Below are 12,440 nucleotides of genomic sequence, written 5' to 3'. Positions count from 1 at the left end.
CGCAAGGCCCACCGCATGGGGCTTGGGCTGAGCGCCTCCACCGCTCTGGGTGCCCTGGGTGGCCATCTCCAGTTTTGGCACAGACCTTTGGTGAAGCTGGGTCTGGCCAAGTGCACGTTTTGCAGCCCCTCGCCATGCTGCCGAGGAGAGCGCTGCCGTTTGTCGTGTCGGGGGGCACCCTGCGGGCCTGGGGGAAGGCATGGCCGGCAGCTCCTGCCCCGGCCGGGGGGGCTCAGCCCCTGCCCGCGAAACACCGGAGCCGGCAAAGCCGGGCCGGCTCGGGGCTGTCCCGGTGGGCCCGCGGGGAGCTGCCGTCGGGTCCCGGCGCTCTCCAAGGCGCCGCCGTCCGGGAGAGGCCCCGTCTCCGGGGCAGCGCCGGTGCTCACCCGGGCGGGGTCGGGCCCCCCCGGCCGTGACCGGCCCAGATGGCGCCGGACCCCGTCGCCCCTCGTGCGCGGGGCTGGCGGGTCCTGCCCGCCCCCTCCCCGCGTATTGTCCGCCGCGGCCCCCCCGCCCCGCGGCCCGCCCCGTCCAGCGGCGTTCCGCCCCCCGCCCGGCCCTGCCCCTCGCCCCTCTCCTCCCCAAAGGCCAATGGAGACGAGATGCGGGGAGTAGGGCCGGGACGGGCGCGCCGGGGCCGCTCCGTCCGTCCCCTGTCTCCTCCCCTCGCCCGCTGACCGGTCTCTCTGGCGGCGGCCGGCGCGGCATGCCAGCCGCCTCCCGCTGAATGGCGCCGCTCCGCCGCCGGGCGCTGCCGCGGGCGCTGCTGCGGGCGCTGCTGCTCCCGCTGCCAGGTGAGTCCGCCCGCCCCGCGCCCCAAAGGCCCATTGTCCGCCCGCGCCCCGGCCCCGCTCCGCCGCACGTGGCTTTATTTACCCGGCATCGGCGGGACCGGCCGGAGCGGGAGCGGGAACGGGAGCCGACCCCGGCCCCGGCCCCGCGCTTTGTTCGCGCCGCGACGGGGCGGGCGGCGCGGAGGGGCGCCCCGCCCCGCCGGCAGGGGGCGCCAGCGGGCCGCGGGGCCTCGCTCCTGCGCGCGCGCGCGGCGGGTAGCTCCCCCGCAGCAGGTCGGGCGGTGAGCGGCCGTTCGGCAGCCGCGCGCTCGCGAGCCGGGGGGGGCTCTGAGGGGCCGGGTAGCGGGGACAGGCGGCTCCCCCGGGGGCGGCTGTGAGGGGCGCCGGGCGGTTTGCCGCCCCTCCGCTGGCCGGCGAGGGGGTTTCGCTGACGATTTCTTGTAAAATTAGCCTTTTACGACTCGCCCCGCTCCGGCTCCTTTGGCAGGCTTGTAAAATTAGCGAGCGGCTCGGGCGCCCCGGCTCCCTGGGCCCGGCAGCACTAACGGTCGCACCTGCCCGGCAGCCCCCGCCGCTGCGGGCTTGGCGGCGGCACCGGGGCGGCTCCCCGCGCCCGGCCGTCCCCCCCCGGGGCTCACCGGGGCTCACCTCGACACCCGGCGCCTCCCGTGCTGCGCCGTGGTTATTGCTGCACGGGTGTTTAAGGTTCTGGTTGTCTAGCTCCTTGACATAACGTATCGGAAAACTAGGAGGCGAAGGCCTGGGTGTTTCTCAGCCTGGTGGGTTTACTCCACTTGAAGTCAGTACCACAGCTTTCCACAGAGTTTTCTGAGTCTGGAGGGCCCGCAGACCTCAGAGCCTGTAATAATGATAGTTTTACCTCGTGCTGTGGGGTCGGCACAATGACTTGCAGTTCGCCAGTGGACTTGCTAACTTGCATGTCTATACTTAACAGGCAAAACCTTTCTCTCTCTCTCTTAGGGCTGTGGTGCTTTAGTGAACTGTTTTTTGTGAAAGAGCCTCAGGACGTTACTGTCTCAAGGAAGGATCCGGTGGTTTTAGACTGCCAAGCCCGTGGTGAAGCTCCTATAACTATTACATGGCTGAAAAATGGAGGCAAAGTATCTGAAAATGAACGGATCTACACTTTACCCAATGGCTCATTGTATATCAGTGAGGTGGAAGGAAAGAAAGGAGAGCTGTCTGATGAAGGATTTTACCAGTGCTTAGCTCTGAACAAATATGGGGCCATTCTCAGTCAAAAAAGCCACCTCACACTAGCAAGTAAGTTCCAGCTCTTGTTTATTAACCTGCTCCTGGTTTGTGACAGTAATTCCCTGAACAGTGCGCAGCAACCTATTGTTTTGATCGTGTACCTGAAAAGACAAATTACAAAAGTAAAGATCGAGTCAATTCTGCAGAATCTTTGTTTCTTTTTAAATGTGTAAAGACTATGAGCAAAACTTGTGGTGGCCCCTTTTCGAGTCCCTGATGTAGCAGGAGCGGGCACAGCCACCTGTGAGACCTCTTGGGCAGTGGTACCTTGTGTGGGTGGCTCATGTGAGTCACTGGTCTCCAGAGCAGGTGGTGGTGCAGAGCCGTGCTGGCAGCCTGCTACAAAAGTCCTGGGTCTTGTTTCTCAAGTGCTGTTCAGGCAGCCTTACAAGGGTTATCTACAAATCTGATAAAAAAAAAAAAATTATCGCTCCTTGTTCGATAGCTTGATATTGTGTCGTGCTGTCTTGGGCAGGGCAGAATGATCATAGAGATGGCTGTCTTTGGGAGGGGAAAGAGGGGAAATGTTTTCTGGGCAACCGTGAGGGTTAATCTGCCAAGCCCTTGCTTTTCTGACGTGTGTGTTCAGCCAAGCAGATGTGGGTGCTCTCCCTTTTGGAACTGCTTCAGGATCCGCTGGAACCAGCCGTAAGGGCCTGTTACGTGGTTCCACTAGGAAGCGAGACACACGTTTCTAGGGTGACTCCCTACTACTGGATGAATGGTGAAGGAAATAGCTGTGTGTAAGTGCCTTTATGGCTTTAACGGTCTGACCCTGAGTGTGTGTTGCCCTCCGTTTTCCTAGCATCTTTAAACGTATTGAGCAAGAGATGTGTGTTAGGAACTGAATGCCATGCCTTTTTCCATGCCAGAGCAGAGCTTTGCCAGTAGGCTGCTTCTACAACACTATCTTTTTTGCTTTCCAAAAGTACATGGAGTCATTTCAAAGAAAGGATAATACAGAGAGTACACAGTTTATGTAGTCGTCTCATGTTCCCTCTATAATAGGACTTAACTGATGAACTTAATCTAATAGGAAAAGGCTTCCTTTGACCTCTTCAACCCTATTCTTAGCAAGTTGCGCCAAACTGTGGAGCTGATACCTCTATGGAAACTTGACATTAGTTGTAAATTGCAAGTTTTGCCAAATTCAGTCCGAAGCTAGTTAATACAATGGGTACATTAGCTTACATTAAAAAAAAATCTGAATGTTAACATTTGTTAGCTTTTTTCCTGTGTGCTTCTGAACTGATTATAAAAACTGTCCATAAGATACCCCAGGAAGGTGTGAAATACCTTGTTCAGTGAGCTAGAGCATTGGGCAGTTGAAAACCAGCCTGGAAGCAGGTGGCTCCAAGTAAGTGATGAGTTTTTCACATGCTGTAAGAGGCTGATCTGTGAATTCTTGATTTCAAAAACCTGACTACTTTGTATCATGGCATCTTATTCATATACAGGATTAATAGACCAAGCAGTTCTTGGATACTTTTGGTAAAATGATGAAAAATGAAGTAGTAATATTGTTGACATTTAAATTCACATCATTAGGTTTCAGAGTGTCAGCACCATTAATAAACAGACTGAAGAAAACCTTTCTTAAGAGAATAGGAATTTTGTTGTTGTTATTGTTAATAAATACAAGGCAAGGCAGTGGCTAATGGATTCTGTGTGTAGGACTATGGAAAATTCAGGGCCATTTTAAATCTGAGACACTGCAGGATGAGCGCTGTGCTCAATATCAGAGAACTGTAATAGTACAGAGCACTATAGTAGTACAGTGTAGTAATACACTTGTAGTATCTGGTTTTATTCAGACAGTACTGAACTTTTATAAATGTTTCTCGTATGCATGTTATTTCACCAGAAAGATGGTTTAATTTTGTTTTTTTGATAATGAAAGATTTTCACCAAGGAAGAGTTGTGAACCAATAGATTGCATGCTGTGGAGTGAGACTCTTGTTTTGCAGCCCTTTTTTTTCTTTTCCTTTTTTTTTCTTTTTTTTTTTTTTTTTCCCCCCCTCCCCTCCCCTGTAAGACTGTGACAAAAGGTTTCTTTTTCTTCTTTGAATACTTGAAAGGTTTCCTATGGCTGTTGGAGAAAACTGGAAGAGATAGTGGATCCATAATGATCACAGTAGGTGTTGTTGACTTAGTGATTAAGTGGTTAACCAGTGGCCAAACACGAAGTTATCCTACGTAGCAGTCTCTTCTTTTTAAGTCATATTCCAATCTGACCTGTTTCAGAATGTCATCTTTATTGTAAAGCTGTGAAATGAGGCAGTAATTTGCATCATTATATTTTGAAGCCCATAAAACACATGCAAAATTAGTTTTATATCTCATTTTTACAGTGTTTCTGCCTGCTATCATGAGTTGAGTGAACTTTGCAGATGTTTTAAGTGAACTAAATTAAAGTCTTGTGGGGGATTTTGTAGGCTTATAATTTTGTTTAGAAGCAGTTGTCGGTTGCTGCGAAGGCAAATTACCTTGTGGTCAGGGTACAGAAGGAACTATACATATTAAACAGGTGGAGAATAGGCATTAAATGGGCATTCTTTCTTTGGAGGAATAAAGCAAATGCTCTCTTTAGTCTCTGGTAGCAGCAGGGTGCGAGGATGTTCTTTTACTTTGCCTGGTCAGAGCTTTTGCCAGTAAGCTTATCTTTTGCTTCAGAATTGTAATGTTTAGTGTTGCATTTGGAAATCAAAAACTTTAATCTGTCCAAGAGTTTAAGATTTGAACACACAAGGAGATCAGGTCTTGGTTTCTAAAGTTAGGAACTGGAAGCTGAAGGTTGCACTCTTGGCAAGAATTCCATTATTCATGTGCAAATTAAGAATTCACAGGGTTAAAAGGTTAGAAACTGGCCAGGATGAGGTTTACCCTTGTGATAAAGAGCAGATGACCCTCATTCATTGGCCAAAGCTTTCATGTAGCTCCTCTGCAAAGTTAGTGATTGCCATGAATTGTTCTTGAGGAATGCAGAAATTCAAATGTGAGCAGGCCTTTCCTTAAGTGTCACTATGGAGCCTTATCTCCCGAGCACATCAGAGTAGGTCTGCTGGGACCGGGTTCCTCCCCAGAGGCCCCAAGGCTTTGCTTTCCTGTTGTTCATCCATGCACAAAAGAATTTGACTAATTTAGGGCTTTTTTTCGGTGAGATCCCCCTACTTTTTTAAAGGAAACGGTGGGGCTGAGGTATTGCTTAGGTAAAAATAAATATTAGTTTCAGTACATGCTTGTAGTTGCTTCCAAAGCAGGCTAATTGATGTGGGGGGGGAGAGGAGGAGGTTCCTGTGTGGTTCTTTGTGAGGCAACACGTGAGGGTAAAATGCTAATAGTGAAGAGTATGACTTACTCAAAATTCAACTTAACTGCTACTAAGAGAGGTGTCTTTGAACGGAATATAAAGGAATGTAGACTGTGAAGAAAGTCTAAGCACTTCTGGTACAACTTTGAATCAGCCAAAAATAAACAAGCTGAGATTTTTGAATTCCTGCATTTTTGAATTACGACTGTTTAACCACAGTGAACTAAGATTCTGTCTAAAAATAAAGCTAGACTTCCAATAACATAATATTAAGAAAAAAATGGAGAAGGTGGATCATGTTCTGAAGCTGGTAACATGGGCTTTGGGCAGTGATTGGACAGAATGCTCATTGTTTTCACATTGCCTTTTCACAAAAAGTGGAAATTGAAGTCTTAAGATGGTTGGATGGGATAGGTAGGTTAGGAGCATTCATACCTTTCTCCTCTTGTAACTTGGCTGAATTGATTTTAATGTTTGTGAATTACAGGAAATGTAAGCCCAATTCTTCATGTACACGGGTTTCTACCTTTCACAAGAGTGAAAGGTTATGCAAGCAGAAGGTTTCTGGGAACATGCTCCTGGAGGGAAACTGTGCATGCATGCTGCACTGCAGTTTGAAATGCTGGCCTTTTACACATAGCAGGCTATAGTTTGTGGAGAGTTTGTAATTTTGCTTACCTGCTGTGGCAGTGATGTGACTTCTGGTCCCACCGTCATGCCAATAATTGGCAATATTTATGTTCTGATATCCTAATAACATCTTTGCTCTGCTTTTAAATACTTGCACTTAGGAGTGCATCTAGCTGAGCCTTATTCTGTACTGTGAGAATCATGTCTTCTTAGCAGGTCCAGCTGTTTGTTTCCACTTGTGCATTGTGCCCTTCCTTGTGTGGGCACAGCTGCATGTGTGGCTAACTGAACAGGGAACTGATCTGGGTTAAAATAATAGAATTAAAACAAAAGATGGTGTTTAACCCAAATGAGTTCCCTGATGCGGTTTGTCATGGAGCCACTCAGAGTGATTACGCTGGCGTAACTGAGAGGAATGATGTGGAGGTGGGAAGGCTTAGTGGGGACAGAGGGAGGCTGCTGAAACTTAGATTGTTGCAAAAATAAGTGTTCATCAGTCTATGGCCTTTATAGAACATGTGTGTAGGCAAAAATTTTGCCCTTCTGCTACTAATTTTTTTTAATTAATTTTAGTATCTTGCCTTAAATGAAGGGATTAATAGCTGTGGTCTAAAAATATAGTTTTCATTTTGTGTGGAATCTGTCATTTCAGGTATCTTTCAAATGCATATAGAGCTCAAAGGTATGTTTAATTATTTTAAATAGTAATGGAGAGAGGAACAAATTCTGAGATGGAAGGTTGGGGGGCAGAAGTGGTTTTTGACTGTGGTGGAAGTGAAATGGCAAATGGCTGTTGTAGACAACAGTCTTATATTAAAAGAGATAGCAAAGTCTTACTGCTGTAGAGCTGGTGTGGTTACAGACAGTTTGAGGAAGGTCTTGTTTTTACAAGTTTGAGGAAGGTTAGGTTTTTACAAGTGTTGCCTTATTGCTATTGCTTTGATTAGTTGATTTGAATGTCAGAGAGGAGGATCCATTTCTAAGCTGAGAGTGCACATGGCTGATCCTTAGTGCATTTAAATTCCAGTATTTAAGGCAGGAGGAAAATTCCAGTATTTAAGGCAGGAGGAGGATGTTTAATGTCTCAGTTGGCAATGTCAGTTGACAGCGATGAAGAGCAGCAAGATTTTTGTTCTTTAACTGAGATACACTGAAGAAATAAGAAAACTGAGAAATACTTTCCTTCTTAACTCTTTTTCTTGTAGGATTTTCCTCTAGAATTCCCCCATACATCTTTTGACCTGGACTCCTACAACACCTTTATAGAGGAAATTGTCAACGTCCTTTTAAGACATAACCACTAGTTACTTCTTTGGTGGCACTAGGGCATTCCCTATTCTTTCAGCAATGACTGGTCTGCACTTGTAAGAACTTTTCCACAGACTAAGGGATGGGCTTTTATATTGTTGCCAGGACAAAAAATGTATGAAACTTTACTTAGCGCACATGAACAGTGTTTGTTTCTGCTACCATGTCACTAGAGAAGTGAGCTTTTTATGGGTTTCCTCAACACCTCAGTTTCAAATTTGTGTCAAGCATAATGCCAAACAGGTATTTCATGCCCTTGCTTTTCTTCCTAGCTAGTAAGGCCAAAGCTGTTATGGTTTTTACTAGTTTTTATCACCGTAACTTTATAATGTATAAAGTTTTTACCAGCTTCTTTTTTAAAGGAATGCTCAGTCTTATTCGCAGTGTACTCTGTAGCTAATAAAACCTTCACCTACTTGAGAAATATTGAAGGAAAACATGGCACCATGCTAGAAGTTGTTCAGAGCTGTGACTAGAGGCACTCAATTCTTACCTGGTGATATGTGTGATATATGCACTAAACTATTGAGATTTCCTTTGTACTTGCAAAGCAATGTATGGCAGCAAAGGATGCTGTTCTGTTCTTGCAGTGTGGTGCTCCCCCTGCACTGCTCCTTCTTCCCCCTCCCTCTCTCTCTGCATTTCTTGGTGTAGAAATTGTTGAAAGGGCATTCAGTAAGGCCCCCTTTTGTCAGCCAGCTCTGATTATCCTAAAGAAAAGGATCTCACTCTGAGCAGTTGTTTGCCTGGAGACTTGTTGTCACGTCTTCACAATTTAACAGCTGTGGCTATTGATGGTGTGCAGAACAATTTAAGACAATGACAAAAGAGAATCTTGGAGGAAGAATTTAAAAGTTACTAAGCGTTTTCCTACAGAAACATGGTAACTTCTATTGTTGGACAAATTTGTGCTTAGTTTTTGTGTGTCTTCCTCAGGATTTCATGTTTTTCTACATTTTATCTCCAAAATTGTGGACATAATCTGTTGTTTAGTTTTGCATTGGTTTTTTTGTTTCATCAATAGGCCCAGCTGTTAAATTGGGATTGATTACTTCCAGTCTTTATAACTGGTAATCACCACCTAAGTGAAAAAGTAATCAACAATGTCAAGTCTCCACATTTTGTTGAGTAAGTGTGGGTTGTATGGTCAACATTAGTTACTAGGGTCAATCTCTATGTAGCTTTTAAGCAGCAGCATTTTAAGCAGTGTCTACATTTCAAAGTTGATTGTCTCCGCAATTGAGTTAGAGGAGAAAAAAAAAAATCGCATTAGATGATCTGTGTTGGGAGTTTGAAATCCATCTGGCAGTCTTCCAAAACCTACATCTATAGTGGAAATATATTTTGTTAGTATGGATGAAATTGTTACTTTTTTAATAGATAAACAGCAGACATAGGAAGGAGATGGTTGTGAAACCACTGGAGTGTGGAGGGTTTGTCTGTGACTTACTTTATGAAATTCTTGTAGCTTCCTCTTCTGTGTTGTTTTTTCTTTATGTAAAAGTTTTGGAGGGAGATGGCCTTCCTAATATATTAGAGGAGAATATAAATAAGCGGTACTAGACAGATTTTCTTTACTGCTTTTACTTTGTTTCATAACTCTCAACAGTAACTCTGGTTTGTTTGGGGTTCCCCCCCCCCCCCCCCCAATGAAATCAAATTTGATGTCCTTAGTTGTTTTTAACAACATGAATGCTCACGAAGGCAAAATAAACTAAGCGGCATCTGGATAATACAGTTATCATCTTGAGGCCCTGTTCCAAAGTGCTTGTTTCTCAATTGTCTGTCTCTGTTGGGCTTCTGGTAGAAGGTTTCTGACACATCAGTGCATCTGCAGCTTAGGGGAAATGGGATCTAGGTACCATTGCCCCCAGATGCAGATAGGTCTGCTGTGTGCTTGTGAAGTTCACTTAGATTCTTACTATCATAACCCCAAAATGACAGAATGTGCAATCTGTATTTTTGGGGGTAAAGATTTCAGGGTTACCGAATCTTTCTGTGCCACTGTTACACTAAACAGCTTTTAAAACTCCTGCTGTGGTCAGGGTGTTGCCTGAGTTTGACTGATGAGAAAACTCTGTAAATTTTTCAATAGTTAAGCTTGAGGAAGTTATGTTTGCTTCTAGCCTGAACACTTCAGTGTAGCAATTGTGATAATATTCGGTGAGTACCTTCTCATTTACTGGATGTCAGAGCAGTAGAATGCAATGTGAGACATGAAATACTGAAAATGAACATAGGAATGCTGACAACAAACTTTATATCCAAAAGTCCTATCAGAATTTAATCATTAATTTGAGGCAAAAGTTGCAATGTACCAAGATACTACTTCACCATCTCTGGAAGGGTCATTGGGGACTTAAGTACTGGGGAGGAAGAAAGTCAGCAAGGAGTGCAGTTATTTAATCTTCTGTAATTGTGGTTCTTGGATTTATACCTGTATAAACTGATTTCCTCTTCTGACTAAAGTAGTAAGAATACACAGTAATTCCCATAAATTTAAAATGATCTTATGAAGTTGTTTCTGTACATAGGCAAGGTTTTGAGGAAAGGAATGACTTCTGGAATATGAAAAAAATGGAAATGCACTGATTGCAAAGTTCGGTCGAAATTGAGGACAGACAAGAACATGTTATAAAACTAGAAAACAGGTAGAAACCTCATTAAGTAGTTTCCTGCAGTCATGGGCTTGGAGGCTTGTGAGGCTCACAGAACATGCGATGCACTCTGTCCCAGCTCCTTCTAGAAACCTGTCCTTACTGTCTATCCCAGACAGTAATACTAACACAGGGAAAGAACATGAGGGCACAAGGGTGCCACCCATATCCTACATCTCTGTGGTTGTAGGGGATTTGTTTGGTGAAAATATCTCAGGTGATCTTGAGAAATGAAAGTAGAAAAGAAATGCAACTTTAATGTTTTCACCTGGGATATTTCTTCCTGTCACTAAATCTGGGCATTGATTTAAACTAATGAGTGTACAAGAAACAGCCAGGTCATGTGATTTTACCTTGTATAACATAAACCAAGGAATTTTTTTTCTAAAAAACAACCAAACAAACAAAACAGCAAAGCCAAAAAAACCTTGGAAAACTGAAAATCCAAAGAGCAGGGCTTCTTTTTTACAAAAATGTTTAATAATCTGCGAGTGTGGAAGTCCTGCCTTTGGATGCCTCAGTAGACACTAAACAATTCTCTCAACAGCCATTTTTAAGGGCTGTTACTACATGAGAAAATACAGCTGAGCCATCTGCTCAGTTAAGTCAGTATTTAAAAAAAAAAAAAAAAAAAAAAAATCAAAATCTCAGCAATCCCTTCCATAGATAATAATGATCAACACTTTTCCTCTCAGGACCTTACAGATACACTTTGACTTATATTTTACCAATTTTTTTCAATGGTAGAATACTAGTGAGCAAATTAGATCTCCAGCCTTTCACAAGAACTGTGTTTGAAAGCGGTGCCTGCCACAAGAACCCTGGTAAAATTCTTCTGGACCACAAAGAATAAGATTGTTGCTGTTTCTGAATTATAACCTGTTATGAAAAGCATGAATCTAACCACAGAGAGTGTCTTTGACATCCTTTTGCATCTATAGAATCTTAGGAAGAAAACTTCCTATGTACTGGCTGATACAAAGGGACTGGGGGTAGGATGGGGTTTGTCTCAAAACATTGCAATTCACTAAGTCTGTGTTCAGATGTGGAACATCTTTGCCAAGCCCATGTTTAAGTAGATGTTGGAATGGGCAACAGATTCCATTCTGTGCAAATTTGCCAATTTTGGACAGAACTGTAGGCTTTTCTGAATCACAGCTTTAGGTGGGTTGAATACAGTTATTTTAGAAAGGAGAAAGAGCTTGTCTCTAGCTACAGGCTACGCTGAGTGGTATATTGATGGCAAAGCAGCAAAACTTACCTCATCCTATTCCTCTAGCCTCAGAACATGCTAAAATTATGATTTTGAATTTAATAATAGCAATGATTTGCCTTGTCTTAGAAGTATGTGTAATGGAAATTTGCTCTTTAGCTTTGAGGTGCAGTAGTTCCATTTCAAAATGATTTGTGTATGAGAGACAGTTTTGAAAGAAATAATCACCTGACTGACCAGGGGTAGGGGCTATGTAAAAGTTATTACAAGCATTAAACATGTCATCTGGTGTTCTTTTAATACATAGCTAGGGGGCATTTAAACTAAGTCTTTACAGTTTGTGATGTGTATCTGGTGTATAGTGATGCATGAATGTTGGAAACTGGAGGGGATTCTGTATCTTCAGATTTTATTTTTAGCGTCTTCAGATAATAGTGCTGTTCACATTGATTGATTACATTGCTCTCATTTCAGTAGATCAGACTTTCTCATGCAAAACCCTCATGTCTGAATGGTATCACTGGCAAATTGATAGAATTATAAAAGTAGGAAGAAAAAGTTCGATTTTTAATTGATCAGTGTAATTTTACCACATGTGTACTCGCTCATCTTTGGACACCCTGATAGATACATGACTCACTTTTAAAATCACAGAATCATAGAATGGTTTGGAAGGGACCTTAAAGGTCATCTAGGCCGAGCCCCCCCTCCATGGGCAGGGACACCTTCCAGTAGACCAGGTTGCTCAAAGCCCCATCCAACCTGGCCTTGAACACTTCCAGGGATGGGGCATGCACAACTTCTCTGGGCAACCTGTTCCAGTGCCTCACCACCCTCATAGTGAAGAAAATCTTGCATTACACCAGAGATCTTTCTGAATCTTCCAGTCAAGAGGGTTTTGAGTTTTGATGTTTTTGGGTTTGTTTTTTTTTTTTTTTTTTGGCTCTCCTTTAAGCAGTTTCAGATTAAAGACAAAACAAGATAAAATAGGATTAGAAAAATAACTTACTCTTCTATACCTCCTCAACTTTGGCAGCATGAATTTCTCATGTAAAGTAGCAATGGTCAGCCTTCTCTTCTCCCACTAAAATCATGAAAGTTATCTGTCAGCCTATTTACAAAGTGGGATTGTCAGTTCTTTTAAGCTGTATTGAGAGACACTCGCTTCCTGTACACCTTAAAATGGAGAGGAAAAAGTACCAAATAGAAAAGCTTTTCATTTATTTGCTGATCTGTTCTAATATTCAGAATTC

The 12,440-nt window shown here is 44.0% G+C and overlaps 1 protein-coding gene across 1 annotated transcript in view; it reads left to right on the top strand.

The window, feature by feature from the left end:
• Positions 1-706: 706 nt before the first annotated feature.
• The window catches only part of PRTG (protogenin), an 89,750-nt gene continuing 78,016 nt past the window's right edge, over positions 707-12,440 (top strand). Inside the window, 2 exon segments of the mRNA XM_075714507.1 lie at positions 707-794; positions 1,776-2,078. Coding sequence (XP_075570622.1) covers positions 707-794; positions 1,776-2,078 — 391 coding nt within the window.

This window comes from Pelecanus crispus, chromosome 7 (assembly GCF_030463565.1).
Source record: "Pelecanus crispus isolate bPelCri1 chromosome 7, bPelCri1.pri, whole genome shotgun sequence".
Classification (NCBI taxonomy): domain Eukaryota; kingdom Metazoa; phylum Chordata; class Aves; order Pelecaniformes; family Pelecanidae; genus Pelecanus; species Pelecanus crispus.
The sequence above is the reverse complement of the archived record's forward strand: the minus strand, read 5'-3'. Positions and strand labels throughout refer to the sequence as shown.